The sequence below is a fragment of the Falco peregrinus genome, chromosome 11 (genome assembly GCF_023634155.1).
Source record: "Falco peregrinus isolate bFalPer1 chromosome 11, bFalPer1.pri, whole genome shotgun sequence".
Lineage (NCBI taxonomy): Eukaryota > Metazoa > Chordata > Aves > Falconiformes > Falconidae > Falco > Falco peregrinus.
Window position 1 is genome coordinate 5,728,366 of NC_073731.1, and position 23,164 is coordinate 5,751,529.

At 39.6% G+C, this 23,164-nt stretch overlaps 1 protein-coding gene across 4 annotated transcripts in view; it reads left to right on the plus strand.

Annotated features, from left to right (window-relative positions):
• The window catches only part of PLCB1 (phospholipase C beta 1), a 400,784-nt gene that overhangs the window by 234,044 nt on the left and 143,576 nt on the right, over window positions 1–23,164 (plus strand). For all 4 annotated transcript variants that reach the window (XM_005238625.4, XM_027788411.2, XM_027788413.2 and 1 more), the window contains exons 4-7: window positions 9,912–10,052; window positions 16,892–16,971; window positions 20,881–20,934; window positions 21,468–21,543. In XM_005238625.4, coding sequence (XP_005238682.1) covers window positions 9,912–10,052; window positions 16,892–16,971; window positions 20,881–20,934; window positions 21,468–21,543 — 351 coding nt within the window. The remainder of the gene's footprint in view (window positions 1–9,911; window positions 10,053–16,891; window positions 16,972–20,880; window positions 20,935–21,467; window positions 21,544–23,164) is intronic.

A 23,164-nucleotide genomic window follows, 5' to 3' on the forward strand; every position in this document is an offset into this window, starting at 1 on the left:
CTCCCTTGCCTCTGTGGTGCCCTGGCTCCGATTCCCATTGAGCTGGGCAGTCACCATGAGCCGGGACAACTCCGTTGAGATCTGCAAGGTAGAAGTTCAGCTGTGCTGACTAATTTTGCACCAATTTTCAAATGTGAAGAGCCTAAAATTTTTACTTCTGAATTATTATTACTGACATATAAGTAATAAGATATAATGAAAGTTTTGTGACAAGTGACAGCGCACGAGAACTTGTTTTTGGCCATCACTAGTTAAATAGATGTGCCATTAATACTCTGTTGTAAGCTCATGGTCTGATTTGCAGGAGTTGAGTATCAGTCCAAGAAGGAAAAAATTATGACTGTTGCTGCATCATCATTGAAATGGTATGTTTTTCTTTGCTGTACTGGAAATCAGTTTCCTAGAATTAAATACTTAAAGGTAACGGGAATAGTGAGTATTTGCAATAATTAAAATCCAGTAAATTGAAACCTCTAGCAGTAAGCATCCCATATGACTTTGTAATTGAAAAAAATGATAGCAAAATATGGCTCACAAATAGGTAAGATAGAACAAAATAATGCTAGCATGGCCAAACAGGGTATCATTTTTTTAATAAACAGCTCGTTAGTCAGATGTTTTCAATTATAGCTTTCTGTGTTTCATCTGTTGTTTTTGTATGGGGTGCATAGTTGGTGCATTGAGCAGTACAGACTGTCTGGATGTACATACTTCCACCAGCTAAAAAAATGCATAAAAATGCAAGTGATCATACCCCAGCCTTTATGGAGCATTCCAAAAAGTGTAGTGGGCATTCATACAATACCTCTCATTCAGCTCATTCCAAGCATCTTAGATTTTTACAAACGGTGTATAAATGAATAGCTGATTGTACCTCACCTTCTGAAGTAACCCTATTAAAATAAGCCTACGCAGCAATTCAGAATTGGAAGAACAATGCATATGAGATTTATAGATACATGAAAATTAAGCCACTGTTCCAGCTATTCCTGCCCTTACATGCTGTGCAACCTGCTGCAGGAATCATTTTATTCTAAGACTTTTTGTCATTTCAGAAGTCTCATACAGACCAAAGAAAATGAGTTAACAAAAGTGACATGAAAATGAGAGAAGTTTCTTTTCTCTGCTATCTCTTCATCTCTTCCTTTAAAACTATATTGAAAAAATCTCAAAGTGTTTTGAGAAAGGAAGAGCAGAGAAAGGAAATCTGTGTGCTCAAAGGTCATTTTTAAAATAATGAACCATCTGCAGTGAATAAAAACGAATAAAAATGTTCATGATAGAAAACATCTAGAGGAAGACTGTGCATGGTTTTAGCTTCTAGGTGTTTTGCCTCTTTAAATTGTCATATAAATTAAGATTTACACTGTGAGATATAAAGTACTTTTGTGTTGATCACAACCACATCCATGTTTGGTCTAGTTTTCCTTAGGTGGTTTATACTGTCACATGTTTCTTTTTAGAACACACAGTCTTGCAACCAATTTAAAACTTAAATACCATGAACCTAAAAAAAAAAAAAAAAATCTGAGAAATAGGGACATTAAGAAGGAGAACTAAACAAATATGCAGGCTGAATATTAATATTGTGTCGTGAGAGCATGAGAGACCCGGAGAAGCTGGATCTGGATCACTTGAACTGTGAGAAAGGTCAGAAAAAGAGGGTTAAGGTGGCCCTGGTTTTGTCCTCAGGCTTTTCTTTAGCTTGTACAATTCATTCTCTTTGTATTTTATATAAAATCCTGTTTTAGTCAAATATGGCATTGAAGCTGACATTTGGGTATATCCCTCCCCTCCCCCCAGAAGTCAATCTGATTTTGTACTGTGCGGAGAAATGTCTTCAGCAAAGGTGATGCTGAATATCTATTGGTAAATGTATAGTATTGTCTCCAGTAAATTCTTGTAACCGGAGTGGTCACATCTTGTACAGAAATTGCGGAGTTGTAGTAAATTGTAGGTTGGAAGGGACCTACCAGCCTTGCTCTCCAGCATATCAAGCTCTCCCTCCCGGCCTAGTGTCATCTGTGAACTCACTAAGGATGCATTCTTTCCCCTTGAGCTGGTTGCTGACATAATAGTCAGCGGGGTTTTTGGGTGTCCATAAGTATTGTAAAATAACGATTAATAACATTCGATGTTTCTAAATATCCCATGTCTTGCACTGTGGTCATTGTAGAAAATCAACATGAAAACTCTGACTTCATCCCACATTTTCAGAACTCAAAATTAGAGTTCTATTTGGAAATGTGTGTTGATACAGCCCTCTCCTTTCCAAAACTAAATATCACTTCTACAGGTTTCGATTTATCTTCCTCTTATTTCTCTACCAAAGAAAAGTATGGTTTATGCAGGCTTATATTCTCTCCTCCTCCAAGTTTTTACATCATAGAAAAAGAAGTAGCTTCACTGTTCTTCGTGACCTGTTCTGTAAACTTGTATGTATTGATGTTCTTACTTCAAGCATGGCATTTTGAGTTCTTACTGCAGGCATGGAATTGGATTAAGCTATTTTAGGAAAAGCCACTGTTGTTCTTGAATAAGTGTTTCACAGAGAGAGTTAAATCAGGATTGACTGTTTGATGTATGATTTACGGTATCCTTTCATGCCTGATAATTTCTATGGGAAGAATAGCCCTTGGGTTTCAGTTGCATGAGGCATTCGGCAGTGCTGCATATACCAAGCATGATCTGTCCTAGAAGTCAGTGTATGTCTGGGATCTCCTCAACTCGCTCTTTGTCTAAAGCACGTCTGATTCCTATCACCTAATACTGTGTTGTACTCTAGAAATATTCCACCGTATTAACTGAGCAGATGGTCAACATAAGACCACCTTAGATTACTGAGAGTGGTTTTTTAAGAAACATCCTGTTGTTTCGTACACACTGACTTATTTTGTACAAAAGTGGTGTCTTGATGACTTGGGTGTTTAAACAAGGTACTGGCTCTATTTCTGGGCATAGGTAGGATGGTGATATCATGCAAAGTTTGGGATCCATTCTGAAATCCTAGAAATGATAAAAAATTTCAAAAAAGCAGCTTTTGCAAATGGTATATTGATCTGATACATTTCTGTGAAATGCACGAAGAGATATTTGTTTAAAAACCATAGTGCAGTTTTTTATCTTCATTGGACTAAATGTATTTCTGAGTTAATAATAATGCATTTGCTAAGAATGACTCGATATAAATGAATATATTTAAATATCAAACTTCCTGTGAATTCTGTGTAATAATAGCAAAGCAAGTTTGGAGAACACTGTTTTGAGTATCTTTGATGTAGTAATTGGAGTATATTCATTTCACATGACTGTCATTAAGGAAGACAGACAAAATCCTGTCATTGAGTTCTGTAGGTGTGATTCCCATGTATGGACATTCTGTTTAATCAGTGAAAGGGATTGCTGAAAGAGAAACTCGATAGTTTTGACTTGGGTCTCAACAGAGGTAGGAGAGAGAGAAGTAGTGTTTCTTTGAAGGATGAGTCTGTCAATCCACTTGATGGGAAGTTCTTAGTCCTGAACTGTTGCTAGGTGATGTGTGACAGAAAGGGTATTTGAACCAGTTTTGAAACCCTGTACTGGGATGGCTAGCGGTAAATTTAAGCCAGTTAGCAAGAGCATTTTGTTTCTCAGGGTCACACTGGTGCACCGCCGCTATTCACAGCTGCTTAAGAGGTAATGCAGCATGATGGACCCTTTGCAAGGAGAAGTTTGAGGTGTGACACTTGCTGTTCGACTGTCTCAACTCCAGAAGTTAGATGTCTCCTGTAGACAGCTCACACCTGCACCTCATGTGCTCACTGGGCAGTAACAGACTGTCAGGTGGGTAATTCATGCTTCTCTGACACAGGTGGGGAAATACCTGCTTAGGGAGGTGCTTTACTCCTTGCTTGGCTGTAGATGCAGATGGAGCGACTGGACAAGATACTAAACATGTAGAGGCAAAGATAAGAAGCCACTCTTAACTATCATCATGGACCCAAGAAGCCTTGCAGACCAGAACTGTGTGCTTTAGCTACCATAGGTGGTACGATATCATTTCAACGGAGTATTAGAAATCAATTCCCACCGTCATTTGGCCTTCTGTGCTAGGCAGCTTGCACGGTGGAGTTTGCTTTGATCACTTCAGCGGAGCTGGGGCTTGGGAAGTCTGCTGCAGTCCCTAGCTAGCCATTGGGGTGAGTGGTCTGATTCCAAGAGGAGTTTAGTGTTTCTTATTTATACTGGTCCTACAACAGCAGCTTGTGTGGTGCCTGAAGTGTTAAGATCTGGTATTTTGAAATCTGGGTCAAATATATGAAATATACATGCTCTCTGTATATGTATGTGTATACATTTTTGTTGATAAACACTCTGTGATAAGGCATTCCTGAAGATAAGATGTTTTCTATTTGAAGAAAATCTGTGGGAGTTTTGCCTTTGACAGAGTCACTATCTAAGGTCCTATTCTAGCAAGGTTTTTGGTTTAATTTAAGCACAAACTTGAGTGTTTCCTGGAAAAATCTTTGCATGCGTAGCTATCTAATTATGCTTCTCTCCCTTCCTCTCTCCTCTCCTGGGATACATAAAGAGCTAGAAAAATAGAAATGCAGTTTTGAATGCTTGGAAATCTTACTTTGATGAGCATGAAACTGAGGTGAAAGTCTGTTGCCATTTTTGTTTCAAATCTCTCCTGATGTTATCACGACCCAAATGTACCAATTTGGGATTATGGGGTAGAGTCTAGGGAATTCTGAAGTACCCTTTTAGCTACATAGTACAGTTTAAAAATCCACAGTGAAATGTATAACTGTCCAGCCCTGCTTAACTGAAAACACCCTCTTGCTTCTTTGCATAGTGTTTTAAAGGAAGGACTATGTCATGTGTTTAGTACCAGAAACAGAAAGCATTTGGAAATCTCCAGTCATGTTGACAGAAATAATGCAAATAGCTGGTAAACACTGAGTTTGTGTATAGGGTTGAGGTTGGTTTTGGGTTTTTGTGGTGTTTTTTAGATATCTACTCTTTGGAGGCTTTGGGACCCCTTTCGTGCCTGTAGCCTCAGTAGGACGCAAATATTTAACTGACATCTTAAAGACAATGTTTTACTGCATGAGATGTGTGAGAGAATAATTTCAGTTGATAGCTGTTAGGGGGCACAGAGCGTATAGCATTTTGCATGCACAGGAGTGAATGTTGTTTCCTAACGTAATATGGTGTACACAGCGTGTAGTCCAGAATGCCTCCTTTAGATTGTAAATTAATGTCTTCAGACACCAAAAATTTCCTATACTATAATTGCACAACTGTTCTAGCAACCCAGAAGTTCTGGCTGAGTCTTTTGATAATCAAATCACCCAGTTTGGTCATCACATTGTCTGTAACTATTAAACCATGACGAAAATCTTTAGCAGCAGACAGATTCTTTTACTGTTTAATGTAGGTCTGGATTCAGAGGCAGCTGCTCTCAGATGGTGCTGCAGCTTTGAGAAGCATTAGTAACAAGTGGTGCGTTACATGTGAGATGAAACCTTGGCTGACCTGCTGCCCCTTGGCGTGTTTATATTGGTGTTTGAGTTTTACTGAACTGCGTGGCAGCCTTTTCTATATATGTATGGCAATGTATTAAAAAAACACAAAATTTTCACAGGCAGATGGTGTCTTATAAGTTCAGAGAAAAATTCTAAAGAGCTGGAGATACCATTAAAAGATGTTACGGCATTTACTGTAATCTGCAGAGCACATGCTAATTGGGACTTCAGTGTTAACACCTACTTTTTAATAACACCGACCACAGCTGAAAGCAGTCTTTGTGGAGATGGCTGTTAATGTGGCTGAGTAGCCCCTTTAAGTTTACATTATTTTTATGATTTCCAGCAAAAGAAAAATACAACAGGAGAAGGGTCTGGAAGTCTGATTGAAATCTGTTTTTATCAGTCTGTCTTATAGGATCCTGGTTTGTAACAAAACATCGTTATTCAGCATTTGTTCATGAAAGCTGTAGGAATTCCATAAGCTTCTATTACTTTTTCATGTTTCTGGCTAATTTTTCCTATATTCTGTTTTTGTTTTGGATTGATTTAAAGTAAATTTTCTTTTGATAGTTTTGTCAGGACAGCAGAACCAATAGGGAAGGCTTTTTACCGAATGAGCAGATAGTCCTCTTGCCTCAATTTGACGTGGTTAATCTGATTTTTAATGGATTCTAAAGCTGTTTATGCTGCCAATAGTATCCTTGTCACCTTTTCTGTATTTGCCTGCTCACAACTTTCATCTTACTTTGGGAATCTGTCAACCCTTGGACTACAGAGCTGTCCCATCAGGAACACTGGCTTTCCTGACCTGGTTTCAGAGCAAGTCATCAGGCACCTCCAGTCCTTGAGCTGAAGCCACTGCTAGACTTCAGTGGAAGGGAAAAAGCAAGCTGACCCCTAGACCTTTTCAGTAAAAGAGGTGAAAGGATGCTCCTTTGTCAGAAAACATAAAAACAGATTTAAATAATTACACTACAAATGGGAACTTTGACTGGCCTGCTGTTTATTGAGCATCCCATGGGTATGTTCCCCAACATCATAGAGCTTCAGTAGCTCAGGTGTTCAAAAAATTAGTGTAATCAGTATTTAATAAGTATAATTCTTCTGAATGTCTCTCAAAAAGCTCACTATGTTCATAATAAGGTCCCAGTCTAGTGAACAGCTTACGCCAAACCCCAATCTGTCTGCTTTTGAGCTAGTATATCAAATGCAGCTCCAAACAGCAGCAGACTTTCAGTCTTGTTCCTCAAAAAGGAATTATTAAAATCTAAATAATCCTATTTACATAAAAAGTAGCTAAATTTGGTCTTGCTGCTTAGTTTTTTTCGCGTGCTTTCCTATCATCTCCACAGGAAAACTTGCTGACATTTTAAAAAGGACTTTGATTCATTGAGCTTCGACACTCCTCAAGATTTTGATAAAGGATATTTTTCTCATCTCCTTGGTAGTGTTTGCAGCTAAGTATGGTAATAAGGGAGCAGAGCTGTTCATGAGGAATGTGAAAAGCTTGACTGTGTGCTTTGGTATCTAAGTATGAGAACTTCAGATCTAAGGACCAAATAATATGACCTAGATCACTGGCTATGGGCTAAGTTGTCACTGACAAGTGCAAATGCATCTGTCACCCTTAAAGGACCAATACACCCATGGTGGGAGTAAAAAAAGTGTGTGGAATCTCCTTCACTGAGCTTAAAATAAAAATGTCTATTTTAAGTCTGTGGAGCATGTTGCAGGTAGCACTGAGATAGCCCAGGCAGCATGCACAGTGTATGCCCTTTATTAATGGGTGCTGGGTGATAGCCAGATAATGTATTGCTGTAATGGACTCTGTGCTGCAAACTTTGTTAGACAGGTCTTCAACACAATAGAAGAATTCAACATGTTGCTCATCCAAATCCAGCAACCCAAAGAGCATGAGAAACATCCTGTGATTTGGAAGACCACATTCATACTCGCATTGCCTGATTGGCCTCTTGCTCTGCACTTCTAAAAACCTTACTGAGCCAGTCCCAGATAACTTCTCTTTTGATGAATTTGCTTTGAAAAAACATCCCATTTCAAATGTTTCTTTTTTTATTCTGTGATGCATGGCTAATGTGTATCTTAGACCAACTAGACTATGATCCATCACAGAGACATCTTATCGTGGACTATAAATAGGAAGGAAGAAGATTATCTTCTTTCTTCTTTTGTTGATATGATTGCAGTTCGTCACCAAGAGAGAAACTGTGAGCAAGAGGTTCAGCCAGGGAAAGGAAGAAAGGAGTGACAACTATGTGAAAGAGAATAAAAGTAGATCGACAATCCTGTCCGTTTGAGTTCAGAAAGAATGATGCTCTTCTCAGACAGGCCCTTAAGCAGGAGCATTTATCAGTCTGATTTGGGGTTTGGAACGGTAGAGAGTAAAAAGCAGATGACTTTTCATCTCCCAGAGAAATTAAACAAAGTATCGTAACACTCAACCTGTAAATAAAAGAGAAAGTAACCCATCTAGTAATAAACCATCTCTAACTTAGCATCTTCAGGGCATTTCTTTAGCTTTTCTCCTATATCTAAACTATACAATTCCTTCATCTTTCTCCTTCAAATCTTCGTCTCTGGAATGCAGCTACTGCTTTTATATCCCTCTTCTGCTGTTCTCCTATGTGAAAGCCTGTTATTAACTTGTTTACCCATAAAATCGTCTGTTTCAGGGCACAGTCATATTCCTCCTTTACAGAGCCCTCAATAGGATTATTCTGTCTGTTTTCCTGCAACACTTGCCATCATACACAGTATTTAATGAGGCTCAGCCTTTTATGGTAGACAGCCTTGTACCTTCTTTCCAGTTAAGATGCCATACTTCAAAATGCTCTCCTAAACCTTGGTGAAGTATGTGATGACCATATGCATAACTGTTGCCTGCAAGCAGATATGATACCAGTCAAGCGGTGCCCTTTAGGCTGAGGTCTTGTTGATGACAGGATTTCCTGCAAGATCCATGAAGAATGGCCCGTTTTATCACCTTAAGCTTATCATCCTGTTACATTAAATTTGATTTGTATCAGTCAGTGGAGATTTAGAATCTTATGCAGAAGTTATTAACCATTAAGAAGTGCCGTAAACACTAAACATATGCAGATAGTGGAGGAAAAAGGTTCATCTGAGAATGAAATGTAAACTGCAGTGTGTATTTGTGTCAGTTTTGAAATTGTTTGATATCTACTCAGAATCTGTTATTCTATCGTGATACCATTTGCTGGCCATTTTTTTAGTATTTGTCCCAGACTGAAAAATCGTGCCTTTCAGGAAACCTAAGCTCTCAAATTTTACTGGCCCTATTCAAAGGATTGAATTCAGTAATACAGGGCTGCTTTTCATCTGTCTTTGCCTTTATAAACTTCATCTTGAGGCCAAGGACCGAGCAGTTTTCTTAGTGTGAAAAACATTGAGTACATTTCCTGGAAATGCTGCAGCCTAACAGAAACTGGTAAAGTCATGAAATAACCAGAAGTTTTTTCTCACGTGCTTATGCTACCAATGAAGCTGAGGTTCAGACTATTGTTAGCTGATAAAAATCACTGATTATCTCTTTCCTTCACAGAAATGTTGTGTAGTTATTTCTATATTGATCATTGGAACAGGCTGCCCAGGGAGGTGGTTGAGTCACCATCCCAGGGGTATTTAAAAGCCATGTAGATGTGGCACTTAGGGACGTGGCTTAATGATGGACTTGGAGTCACTAGGTTAGTGGTTGAACTTGATGATCTTAAAGGTCTTTTCCACCCTAAATTATTCTATGGTTCTACATTGGACATGAACCTGAAAAAAAGACAAAAAAACTTTATATCAATGGAATTATATCTCATAATTTAAGTAATGCATGACCTTTGACATGAAGAAGAAAGAGGAGTGCATGACCAAAATTCCGTTATTTAGTTAATAGTGTTTGAGGCAGTTAATTCCTCACATCCATCTTAATTCTTTAGGAAAAAACAAGTTTTTATTTTGGGCTTTATCTAGAATCACAGAGAATCTCCCAGCTGAGGCCAGTAGCCTTTTGACAGATTGTGTTATTTTGACAAGCAAAACAGTTTACGTATGCTTAGCTTCTGAGGCAAAATAACGGAGAAAAGGAATGTGCAGCCATCAACTGGACAGCTTTTAGTGTGTACTGTACCAATACAGAGCTCAAACACTTTGAAGGATTTACAGTAGTGATTTGCTTTTTATTCTGGGTTAATAACTTCAAATATTTAAATGAATAATTCACCAGATCAGAACCTAGTGCCATTATGTTTAAAATGTTCAAAATAACACCTGTTTTCAAAATCAAAGTATTTGCAAAAGATAATCATCTCTCTTTGTATAAGCATTTGTGAAGGATTTGTAACTATTTTGTAATATATTTACCTGCAGGATCCAAAACTGCGTGAACTGTTGGATACTGGGAACCTAGGAGGTCGACTGGAAAATCGAATGATAACTGTTGTCTATGGTCCAGACTTGGTCAATATATCATACTTGAACTTGGTGGCATTCCAAGAAGATATAGCAAAGGTAATATACATTCGCCTTTGTCACATAAAATAAATGTTTTTAAAGTAATATTTTGAGGTACAGATAAATGATATGAAAGTGGATATTGCTATGCAGTGAACCTCAATTCTGTAACAGAGCTGTGCTGCTCAATACTCAAGAAGAAATGTGCAATATTTTATTATTATTATTATTATTATTATTATTGTTTTTTCTTCAGGGAGTTTGTTCAGCAAAGTTTATGCCCCTGGTACGTGTGCTCATCTTCAGAACGTTGCTTCTACAGCCCAGATAAGCATTGTGAAAGTAGCAGTACATGCAACTTTTTTTTACTCAGCTGTAAGATGTACACTGGGCCTCTCTAAACACAGCAATATCTTTCAGTAGTTATCTCCCTCTTACGCTTGTTCTAAGTGTGAATTATGGGTCATCTGTGAGAACAAAGTTTGTAAACAGTTGAGTTTTTAAGGTTAGCCTGTAGCAGAGGGAATCTGCAGCTCTACCTTGTACTATCAAGTATGTCAGCAGTTGGACACTTTAACTTACACACATGAACTTTTCTGCTCATGTTTGGAGGTCAATTTTAAGCATCGCGTTTTTCCTACTGATAGCCGTTGATAAGAGCTGTGTAGTCAGTGTCATTACCTTAGCAAAGTATTTTTTCCGTGCAGGTGTGCAGTCCCTTCGTTTCTGTCCAGCACACCACATAACACAGCTGTGTGTGCCAAGCAAGTTGCGATGGATGCAAGCACATGTTTTGGGTTTTTTTCTTCTGTCCTTCTTCCAAGTTCTGTATGACGCAGTTGTGTTTAATGAAGTGGAAGCTCTTTGTTTTATCTATTCCAAATTGACATTTAAAAGCTACTCCTCTTTCCACTTCCATTCATATGGGTGCACTCTGAGGACAGCTTCAGATAACCACACACAGAACACACTCTTTTACGGTTTGCATCCTCCAGTCCATGTCTATCCACTAGACTGTGCTAATAAGATAGTTTCTCTGTAGACTGCTGTCATTTAGCGATAGTAGAGGAGGCATTGTGTCACCTCACAGGCAAGAAGGATATTCAGACCAAGTGAAAAAAGGTCAGAGGATTAAAGCCTTAAACTAGGAGGATGTAGTTTTGCTTGCCAGGTTTCTGTCTCTGCTAATCTTAACTAGCCAATTGGTCAACGTGGCAAAACCACAATTTCCACTGTTTCTTTTATATGGAAGAATAGAAACAGAATGAGTTTGTGGTGGTCTGTGGACTGCTGAGTGGGAAGTGCTGTCCTCAGACTGGAAAAGGCACAGCGATGCTCTGCAGGGGCGGTTAAGAAATCTTAACACTGCAAAAGTGAAAACAGTTGAGACAACTCCAGGAGCAAACAAACAAACAAACAAACAAACCCCTAAGCATTTGATGGAAAATGAAAAGGTATGCAACAACTTTACCAGCAAAAATTGCTAGCCCTAGCTAGGAAGAAGGATAATCACCCAGATCAGAAGCATATGTCCTTTTTTGCTTTCCTGGCTAGCCAGCAATCAGTGAAGCGTAGTGTATTTGCTAAAACAGTGCAGATACTGGTATTTCAGGGCTATTTTCTGTTTCATAATGGAACCTTAAAATACAGAAGATAAAATCATCTTTTAAAAAGTTTGGCTGCTCTAAATCCTGAATAACTCCTACAATCTGCGTAGCTAAGAATCTAAGTCTTCCTTATTATTTCTAAATGCAGTAGACCAAATAAATTAATGTTCTATCAGTCAGGCGCTGTGGCCTGGGGATGCAATTTTCAAAGCGTTGCAGATTAGTTGTGCTTGCTTGGAGATCACATTAAATGTCCTGATTGTTTCAATGAGAACAGAATTTTGATCACTGTTAAATGCATCTAAACATTCTTCATTTTTTAATATGTTTTCCAACTTTGTATGAGCCAGACCACAGAATCTGGTCCTTATCATCTCCAGGACCCATAGAGTGACTCAGAGAAGTTGTATTAAATAAGCACATCAGGCACAAATACCTCTTGAGGGAGCTCTGAGAAGGCATGTAAATACAAGACATTTTCAACATCACACATACAAGTTTTGACCCTTCCTCTTGCTGACAGCCCATGGAAAGTAAGTTCTGATGAAAAAATCCCCCAGATTTCCCTTTTCACTGCATGAATATTTTTTTTTTGGATAATCACTTCCTTTGTGATACTTTATTTTTCAAGTTGTGTGACAACTATTGATCAGTCCTCCCTTGGAGGAGAAAGGCAAAGTAAACTATAATGGTCTGACTGGAGGTAGATAAAATTATTCATTGTGGGGTTTTCTTCCTTTGCAGAAGGGTTCCTATTCTGAGTTCATCACATCAAACAACTGACTAAGTTGTGGGGAAATTATGAAAATATAAGTCTTGAGCTATTCAAACTGCTTTAAATGAAACAAGTAAAGAGCTAGAAATGCCAATGCAGTCGCAATATACTGTTTTATGTGAGTTGGTCCAGAAGAAAGTAGCTAATGTTTAAAGTGGATTAGCGATGAGCTGAAGGGCACTGAGCAGCTGGTTTTTTCAAAGAATGCAGCTTAAAACTCATTAGATAATGACCTAAAAGGCAGATTTCAAGACACATCTTGATGGTGAAGAGAAACAGCGCTGATACAGTGCTTGCTTATTTTGAGACAGATGTGCCTGTGCCTGTCTTGGCATAAGATTTGTGATCATCCACACATACAGTGCTGCAGAAACCAGGATAAAGAAAGAAGTTTATTCTCAAACCCTGTTCTGAGTGGGTGCTCTTTTTCCGTCTCTCCATTCTCAACATGAAGAAGTCCAACCTGTGAACCTCTGTGTCTGCTCCACAGTATTTCATTCTCTTCCCAAACTGAGTAACTTCAAAAGTAAATGTTTCATCTTTCCCATCTCTTTCTTCTCTCTTTTGTGCATCTCATGCCAACTATGTTCTCACCACGCTAGTCTGTCTTAGCCGTACAGACCTCTACCCAGAGCCCAAGGAAATCTGTTTCTTCTCGGTTTGCTGAGCTTTAGATAAGATCCATCACTAACAGCTGATCAATTAATTCCTTCATAAGTAAAATGATGTCAGGAAACGATGATTCATGAGTTGTGCTATACTATACTTCCTAGCATAATCTTTATTTTTCCAGTTTCCCAGCATATGTAAGAGCTTGATCAGTATAATAAAATGGTAAGGCAAACCATACAAATTCACATCCATTTGATACATATTTTTAAAATAAAATCCATCAGGATGCCAAAAGTGTAGAATTTCAGCAGCTTGCTTTGTTAACCTCCCACCAAAAACAAATGTGTGAGAAACATTGCCTTCACACGTAGTCAGTTCTGATTTTAAGGAACTGTTTTGAAGAACACGTGCTGTCTTTTCTTATGAAAAAAGTCTCATCTCTTCTGTTGAGATAAATGTCTTGTGGTATATATCCTGATGCATATAATAGAGGAGAGAAATTATTTCACTGAGCAACAGATTTCTAAATGAACTGCTACTTATATGCTACCTGCCAAAGCACAGAAGAGCTAAATAATTTGTTAGTAAAGTTCACAGGAGTGATATAAATATGAATTAGAGTAACAGAACGTAGCCAAGAGGAGATCAAGTTCAGGGAGCTCTTATCATGATGGATGTAACTTGCTTGGAGTTTAGTGTCGGAAGCTGGGATCTTCTGCTACCAAATGGGATCAGAGGTTTCCAGTCTGCAAACGGTTTGTTGGCACTGGTACAGTCCTATTTCAAAATACCCAGAGTTATATTTTCCTTTTGTATTGCATCTGTACAGGAATCTGCAGCTACCGTGGTGATTTGGAGGCTGTTACACCCTTTCTGCAGTAGGCTGTTTCCTTTCTACACATCACCACTTTCTACCTCATGGGGTGGTCTCGCCGAGCACTGCCTTCTGGAATCGCTGCTGCTGCAGACGGCTGCTGAGTGCATCATGTGCGGAGTTAGAGTATAGGCTTTATTCTGTACCATGCAGCAAAACTAAGGAAACAGGGCCATTTGGTAGCTAAAGTGGTTAGACGCATCTTGGCTCACAGCTTGATGCAAGCCCATCGAAGTCAGTCCAAAGCATCTCCTTTATTTTGTTGGGTCTGTGCTCAGGGCTGTTAGTTCCCCTCCTGCTGAGGGGTCAGACCACTGACTGGAAGGATGATGTGATCCTTGGCATATTTTCTGATCTTGGTTTTTTGGCTGCGGCTCTGTGGTGGCTGCAATGAAGACCCTAAAATAGGAGAAGGAATGAGCAAGTATTGCTTGTGGGTTGTTGACTTGGCACCTGCGTCATTAGAAATGGCTCAGCCTGCAGGTAGCCCTTAAAGTAATTTGGCAAGAGCATTGTGATCGCTTTGAAGAGCCGGGAAAAGCTAGCAAAGGAACATGGCAAGACTATTTATATAAATAATGCTTGTGACAGGCACAAAATAACTGAGTTCCCCTTACATTCCTGTCAACAAGCACTTGGACAAAGAGAATGAAGACCTGGGAGGTGGGATACTCCTGAAGCGCTCTACTTCTGCTGTCTACAAAATACTTCAGTTTTAAGCCCAGCAGAACTAGTGAGAACAAAATGAAAGTATATCAAGATCTGCTAAAAGCCAACGTATTTTCAATTTCTAAATAATATTTTATGTTGCCATTAATCTCTGCAGCTGTTAGTGTCACAAGGAGAAGTTTTAACTGCTATTATTAGTGCCTAAACAAAGCAGTGTTTACAAGATGAGCCTATTTTGAGCCTGGAAAAATGAGCTGCCAAGAAGAAAAACAGATGCTGCACTTAATATGCTTTCTGTTCCAAGAATCACAGCAAAGCAGTTGTGTTGCTAACAAACCCAACTCCTTCTCTTCTTTCTCACACCCCTGTTGTTTTCAAATTAGATCTAAGAAGGAAAAACAATTAAAGAAGGAGAATTGAAGTGGTCCCAAGAGGTGGAGGGGAGGACTATCTCAGTGACAGCAATTCACCTCCAGACCACCAAGTCTGTGCCCAAGGGAGGAAGGTTTCCCTGCCAGAAGAGGTGGTGTCTCAGCTGCTTAGGGGTGACGTTGGACTTGAGGATCTGATAGGGGAAGGATACCAAAGGCCTGTATAACAGTAGGCATATAGGTAGCCTTATCTCTTCCTCCTTGGGAGTGACTTTGCGAGACCAGTTTCAGGAACAAGATCTGATAACTTAAGGAAAAAAAAGTTGACACATTAAAAAAAAGAAAATAAGAAAAACTTTTAACTTCTGAACCTCTCTGAAACCAGTCACCTAGTCACATGGAAACCTGAGGCTTTGCAGGTAAAACAAGCTCATCAGCTCCAACATGACATAGCAACATTTATTTCATTGGAAGTCAATGATCATGATCAATTTTTATCAGAAAGAAATCCCCTTTTATTTTGTATTTTTCCTCAAGAAAAAGAAGATTCAAGGAGGGGGGAATACCTCCCAAAGGATATGCATCTGAGAGTCTCTGTGGCAATGGGAAATTTGGATCTGGGCTGATATGAAAGGAAGCTCAATTTTAGTTTCAAAGAAAACTTGGAAAACTTAATCAAGTTACAAAAAAAAAAAAATCTCATTGTTTGCAAAGGCATTGTTTATTTTTGTCCTTTTCTTTTAAAGGGGAGAAACAAAGCTATTCCAGAACCACAGTTGTAGTTAAAAAGGATTGCAATTAAAGATTGTAAATAAGCACCAAGTTAGCAAGGAAAAATGGGCTGAAGTTGTTGATGAAAAGCTGCAGGAGAGACCTGCAAGGGATGAGAGGGACAGAAGAATTAGTGAAAGTCTAAATTTAAGATTATCATCCTGGATCAGCCTTGCTGGGAATGTAGGAAAGGTCAGAGACTTAAGGGAAGGACTTCAGTAACATGCATAGACATGAGAAAAGTCAGTCGGGGAAACAGAGGGAAACTGAGGGAGAGCCATGGGAAGAGCAGTGCCTGCAGGCAGAGATGGGAGGTTTCCTATGAGCCGCTGGAGGACATTTCTTCTCTGTGTCAGGGTAGCAAGAGGGAAAAATAATTTAGTGATGGATAGGACCACAGCGTAAGGATGTACAGTAGGGGGAAGAGGAGCTTTTCTTTTTGGAGTTGTATATCAGAATAATTTAAATTTATATCAGAATTTAAATTTATATCCTCGTATATCAGAATAATTTAAATTTATTCCTATATATTTTTGCTGGTTTGCTTGTTTTTTAAGCATGTTGCTTTTGTTGACTGGTAAGATCTTAGGTAGAGTCAGTATTACAGTTCTTAATTCAGTTTACCCCATAAAAGATAAGGCATGGTATTTGTTGCATGAATTACTTCATGATCTGCAGAGAGAGTGATGCGGAGGCTCTCACAATGAGCTCTTGCAAGAGGGGACACTGAAGCAAGAGGCTTGCTATGGTATGGTCTGTATCCCACCCTGTGGGGTCAGTCTGTCCTCAGAGGGATTTGAGTCCCTTTTCAGCTTCATTTTGCAGGAATGGTGGTATAGAGGCTCTTTTTTAATCCTTACTGTGTGAACCAGAACAGTATCCGACAAACAAGAAAATTTATTTTTCTAGGGGCATTTATTGCACATCTTCCAGGAACTTGAATGTGTTTTGTTTCAGACTTTTCTTGGGTGTTTTGGGGTTTTTTTTTTCAGTTCAGTGGGATAAGATATGTTTAAAAAATGTTTGTAACAGTCTTCATTTTTTTGCAGCGTGAGACAATCAGGTCTCACAGATGAGGAGGGAAGCTGTAATTGAAAAAATCAAGTTCAGACTTTAATTAGGCACTTTTTACTAACGATATAATTCTCAAAAATATTTTGCATTGTGTAAGTAAACATCTAAACTAAGCCTCATTTAATGAAATTTTCTCTTTATAGGAATGGTCAGATGAAGTGTTCAGTTTGGCAACTAATTTGTTGGCACAGAACATGTCAAGGGACGCGTTTCTGGAAAAAGCGTAAGTGGCCGTCGTATTTAATGCTGTGGGTGTTGCTCTTTTCTTTGCGTCATTTCCCTCTTTGCTTGTTAGTCACATTGTCCTCTATTGTTTCTGCTTTGATGGGTTGTCACTTTTGTAAACACGGGCTGTCCTTTCTCATGGTTTTAAAAGCCTGCTATCTAGATGTCATTTAAACAAAAATCTTGTTAGGGTTCTTCTTGCAAACTACTAAGTCATAGCAAAAACCAGAATTAAATGCTATCTTCCTTTTCCATACCAAAGCAGTAGCTTTGGCTGTAGTCTGAAGCTGTCCATTTGAAATAAGAACACTCTGGACTGAATTACTTCTGGATTATTTTTCCTTTTTTCTGTTTTTGATCAAAAAATGAGAAATGCAAGAAGACAGTTTTCCTTAGTCTGGTCTCTCTGGTTTTCACATGATTCAGAGGGAAGCTGCGAATCCATTCATCTAGATGGCCTTGCACACTGCAGATTCAGAGTTGCCTTCAACAAAGTAGAAAAGCTGTTTATGAGAACATTTGGGGTGTAAAAACACACCTCCAAAAGGAAAGTGAGCCAAACCCAAGATTAATGGTTCGCAACTGGATGATAAGTGCACATGCAGACAGAGTTTTGCATAAGTGATGGTTTTGAGAATAGCATAGCAAAGTCTACTAGCCAGCGAGGGTGATGAACCAGAGCACTTGTTGGCCTTTTGGAGTTTTAAAAGAAGAGATATCCCCTCCCCAGCCTATGAGTTGGCTGGTTAAATTCACCTTTTTGTCTCCCCCAAACACCTTTTAGTTTATACCCACAGGCGAAGGCTCAGTGCCTCAATACCAGGCTGGGGCTTAGGTTCCTAAAAATTGCCTCCATCTAAGAAGCAAGTTAACGGACCTTTTTTCTGGACTTTCCAAGGCTGTGCATGCCTGATTTCATTAGATGCACCCATAGTTAGTCAAAAGGTGCCCAACTGCTTAACTTCAATTTCATGTACATATTCATAGGTGCCTGTTCTGTGAAGGAGGTGTGTGTATTTCCTTCTGATAGTGTTCATTGTGGTGCAGCTGAACTCAACAGAAATTCTTGAAGAGACTCTGAAGGCTGGATGTTGCAGGAACTGTACAGCTTTGTGTCTGATAATGCTATGTTGGGACAGCAATGATAAATTAGGCAAACAAAATCCCAAATGAATGGAAACATTTAACACTTCTTTTGGCTCTGCATGCTGACAGCGGGGATAGCACAGCCAGTGGATAGATAGCACTGTGCCAACCTGCAGACCCAGGTGGGAGAGCAAGAGCAGAGGTGACTTCCTTCAGCTCCATAGATTTGTAGATGAATTACAGGAGCATTTTGATATTACTATTTCCATGCTCCATAGGTTTGTAGATGAATTACAGGAGCGTTTTGATATTACTATTTCCATGCTCCATACCACTCGATTCCCCAGGTGGCCAGTGGACTTTGCTGACAGGTCTGTAGTGGGGAGGATTGTGGCTGCACCTAATGGGCTTTTTTGTATCAGATTCAAAGGAGAAACATGTTATCACACAGTAGGGTAGAACTAGTCTTATTTGGAGCCATTTTTCAGTGGTTGTTCAAATTATATTAATTAAAGATGAAATCACTGGACATATTGCATAGATTCAATAGCAGGCAAGCATGGCATTCCTGTGTCTTTTTCTTTTTCCACTAATTAACAAATCACTTGGGAACTGTAAGGTTTCCAAGGTCCTCTGCACAGATGCCAAATCAGTCACTTAAGGAATCTTTGACTTTGAAGATTAAAAATATTTCCCCATTATAATTACTGTACTAAGCAAAGGGTTGTTTCCAGTCCTATCAGAACCGCCTTGTTGAAATAGAAAAGCTAATTGCATTAGACCAGAATTCAGGTGTCTTTTTTTTTTGGTTGTTTGTTTTTTTGGTTTTTTTTTTGTGGCATTCGGTTTGTTGCAGCATGGGAAGTGCAATAATAAACAGCTTGAGCAGCTTTCTTGTGGTTTGGTCAGATGAGAAAAATAGGGTTCATTTGGGAGGAGGGGTGGCTAAGAAAAAATGCCATTTTGGTTATAACGTGCTCATTCCTCTGTTGTAACCATGTGGTGTGTTTTTGTGTTGAAATGGACACTGGAGTACATTAGTACTGGAATACTGACCAGTGCAGTAATAAGCAAAGGATTGACTGCACTGCAGAAAATTTGCGTTAGTGTTACGTCCAGCATGTGTTTGGAGTTGGCACTGCACTAGTGAAAAGAGACCTGCTGCCGGTGGGAGTATCTCCTAGCTAGCTTTTTAACAGGAGTAACATGCTTGGGTTTCTTAGATTGATGGGTAATGGCTGCAGGGGAAAAACTAGTGTCCCACATGCAGCAAAGAATTTGGGAGGAAAAAAGGTGGCAAGTACTGGTGGGGTTTAACTGTTCTTCAGACACACATTTTTAGTTTGCTTTAACTGAAGTTCAGAATTCTATTTATTTTTTTTTGTTCTCCTAGATTTCTTTTCTTTCTAGCTTTCTTGACTGCAGAGGAAAACATTAAATGATTAAATGTCACCAGAATGTATTCAAAAGTTTCAAAAAATAGAAGGCAAAATAAACTCAACCTTTTTTACTAACCGCTGTGATTTTATTTTTTTTCTTTTTAATCTAGCTCAGTGCTGGGAGATGAGGCAGAAGGGATAGTATTTGGTTTGGTCACACAGTAGCACAAGAGGTTTTCATTTCCAGAAGATGCGTGTGAGGAGGCAGGGATTTGTGAAAATGTTCCTATCCTAGTTAGGGATATTAGCATGAACTTTGTTTTTGAAGTGGTTGCTACTGGCATTTTTGGTTGGGAAGAAAAGGAAAGTTTATTAGAAACATGCAGTTTCTTTTTCTTTTGGTAGGCCAGTGGGTAGAGAAGAAGGTTTTTATTAACAACAACAAAAAATCTCTTAAATATGTAAGTGTTGCTGCATTTTTCACCAGATCATATTACAGCAAAACTCATTTGTATTTTTAATTATATTCAGGTGGAAGAGATGAAGCGCTTAAAGTTGTGCTCTTCACAGGCTGCTGCTGGTAGACATGCTGGTAACCAGTAGTCCTTGCATACTGGGAGGACCATCAGATAGCAGCTCTAGGCCCAACTGCTTCTCATTAAAGCTATGGGATGACTCTTGTTTCAGTAGGCTTTGAAACAGTGTGTTGAAAGATTTGGACAAAGATAGATACGTCCTCATCCTGCTACCTTAATGGGCCTGTGAGAGAAGTCAAAGGTCCTGAGACATTGAGATGCTCTAAATACTCAATTCAAAAGCTGGATAAATGCCTGCCTGTAGATGGTTTCAGCATGTAGTTTTCTTATTGCTTCATACTGGAAATCTCTTGGGCTTACCTAAGGCTGCTAAATATACTGCTGCTTTTGTTTGTGCAAACGCTTCAGTTGACAGAGATTTGACTTCCTTCCAGCTGAGGAGTGACAACATTTAGGGTCAAACGGAGAAACCTTCACAAATGTGTGATGAGGAGAGCTTAGGATGGCAGGGATGTTGGTTGTGACATTCAGGGATGATTTCAGCCTCTGGAAGAGGATTACAGCCACCTTTCCAGTCAAGTTGTGTAGCCTGTGTGCTGCAATTCAGTCTGCTGGTAGACTGGCAGGCAGACTGGGTGAGAAGGAGCTTGAGGGGATGAAAAATCTGATGCTAGCTGTACTTGGAGTGCCCTGTTGCGAGACAGACGGAATTTGACACTATGGGTATGTTACTGTTGAAGGAGAAGGTATTTACTTATTAATGATATCCCAACAGGTTTTCATATTGGGCAAAAGAGTTGCGTGGAACTTGCCGCATGATCAGAACACTAGCACTGAGCTATAATGGTAGTGGAGAGGTACTTGAAAATGCTGTAAAAATAAAACAGGGTGCTTTTCTCTCCACAGTTACACAAAACTTAAGCTGCAGGTGACTCCAGAAGGGCGCATTCCTCTGAAGAAGTAAGTTCTGTTCCCCTTCCTTACCACATAGTCTCTTCTGATTTGAGTGTGACTGTGTTTGGGATGAACATGTGGCCCCTGTGTCTAGAAGAATAATTTTATCTTCTGTTTATAACACATATTGCAGTAAAGAGTGGGCAGTGATACTCAGGTTGTCTCTGTTCAAATACTCTGGGTGTAGATCATCCTTATGATCTTGTGAGCAAGATCCTTAGCTTCTCTCCCCTTGTTCATTCCAGTTGTGTAAAATAAAAAAACCCATAATTTCTCTACCTCAGAGACATGTCGTGAGGATAGATGTATTCAGATTATATGTCACTAGGGTAATACGAAGAGAGCAGTGGTGACTTTCTCAAATAACTCTCCACTGTAATAGGAGCTTGTGTGGGGTAGAGTTAAACTCATTGTGAGCACCATTAAACTAGTTTCTCTTACCAAGCAGAAGCAAATGGAAGTAAATAGATAAAGATGTGGTAGACTGGGAAGCGATATTCCGTCTTTAAGGCAATTCCCTGTTTCTCTTCGTTTTGCAGCATATACCGCTTGTTTTCTGCTGACAGAAAACGGGTAGAGACTGCGTTAGAAGCTTGTAATCTTCCATCTTCCAGGGTAAGCATCTGCATTTATTCCTGGCCCTTACCAAGCGGTGCCTGTATTTGACAGTGTATACTCTGTGGGGTTGAGGACAGTTTATCAAGGCTGATCGTGCTGCACTACCTTTGCTGCTGGAGCAGTCCTCAGCAGCTGGTCTGTCTTTCCCACACAGAAGTTCCTGCTACATATCTGCAAACCTGAGTACTTTGGATGTGAAACTGTGTTGGGACCAGCAGCGCCCGAAAGACGTGGCTGCACCTCAAATACAGTGTTCAGTGTTCAGCCCCTCAGTACAAGACACACTGAGGTGCTGGAGCGTGCCCAAAGAAGGGCAGTGAAGCTGGTGAAGGGTCTAGAGCATGGGTCTTGTGGGGAGCAGCTGAGGGAACTGGGGGTGTTTAGTCAGGAGGAGACTTGGGGGACCTTATTGCTGTCTACAACTACCTGAAAGAAGGCTCTAGGCAGGTGGGGGTCAGTCCCTTCTCCCCAGTAACAACTGACAGGACAAGGTGAAACACCCTCAAGTTATGCCAGGGGCGGTTTAGATTGTGTTAGGAAAAATTTCTTCACCGAAGGGGTGGTCAGGCATTGGAACAGGCTGCCCAGGGAAGTGGTTGTGTCACCATCCCTGGAAATATTTAAAAGATGTGTAGAAGTGGCACTTAGGGACATGGTTTAGTGGTAGACTTGGCAGTGCTGGTTTAATGGTTGGACTCAATGATCTTAAAGGTCTTTTCCAGCCTAAATGATTCTATGATTGTATGAAGTGTGAATGGATTAAAGGAAAGGGCAGGGGATTGTGTGACCTGTCCTAGAGAAATACAGTGGAAAATATTTTAAGAATTGGTGATTGTTGCACAATTTTCAAGGCATGATTTTGAAGCAGCGTTAGCTGGAGGTATAGCTAATGGTGTAATCCATTTCCTTCTCACAAAAAAACCCACACCCCAAACCATGTAACTTAAGCGACAGTTGGAACTCACTGTAGCTTATCTAAAAGGTGCATAGAGTAAATGTTGAAACGCTGTAATGTCAAAGCTGTTAATGCTGTGGGGATTCAGCCATTGTATGCTGCTAATCCAGGCACTCTCCTCAACCCAGAGCATTTGCAGGATGGTATCGCACCCCCAGGAAGGTGCTTTTTCAAGAGGAATGAGCTCAAGCATAGGATTCTAGTTAACGCTGGAGTGAAGATGTCCTTAGTCTTTCCTCTCAGGTGGAGGTTCCCCTCCAAGAAGCTTCTTGCAGGATAGTTCATGTATTCGGGGGTGCAAGAGGTAGGGCAGAACTGGCCTTTAGCAGAGGAGAGCCTGCATCTCCTGGCCTCTTGCTCGTGTAGAGAACTGTGCTGTGATGTTTGCTCAACCTTTGCTTCCCCAATAGAGCCAATTCCTACAGCTACAGAAGAGCAATGGAGCAAAATCTTCACAAGCTAAACCTGATACGCCTTAGCAATGAGACTTTCCTTCATAGGTTTTGGAGCTTAATTTCATAAAATTCCAAGGAATGTTCTGTGAAGTAGGTATAAAAGATCGTAATAATCATACCTAAAGTAATGTTGTGAGGTTAGAAATATGGAAAGAATAATTTTAAAGATTTTTTTTTATTTAATTATTAGCAAACAAGACAAGATGTG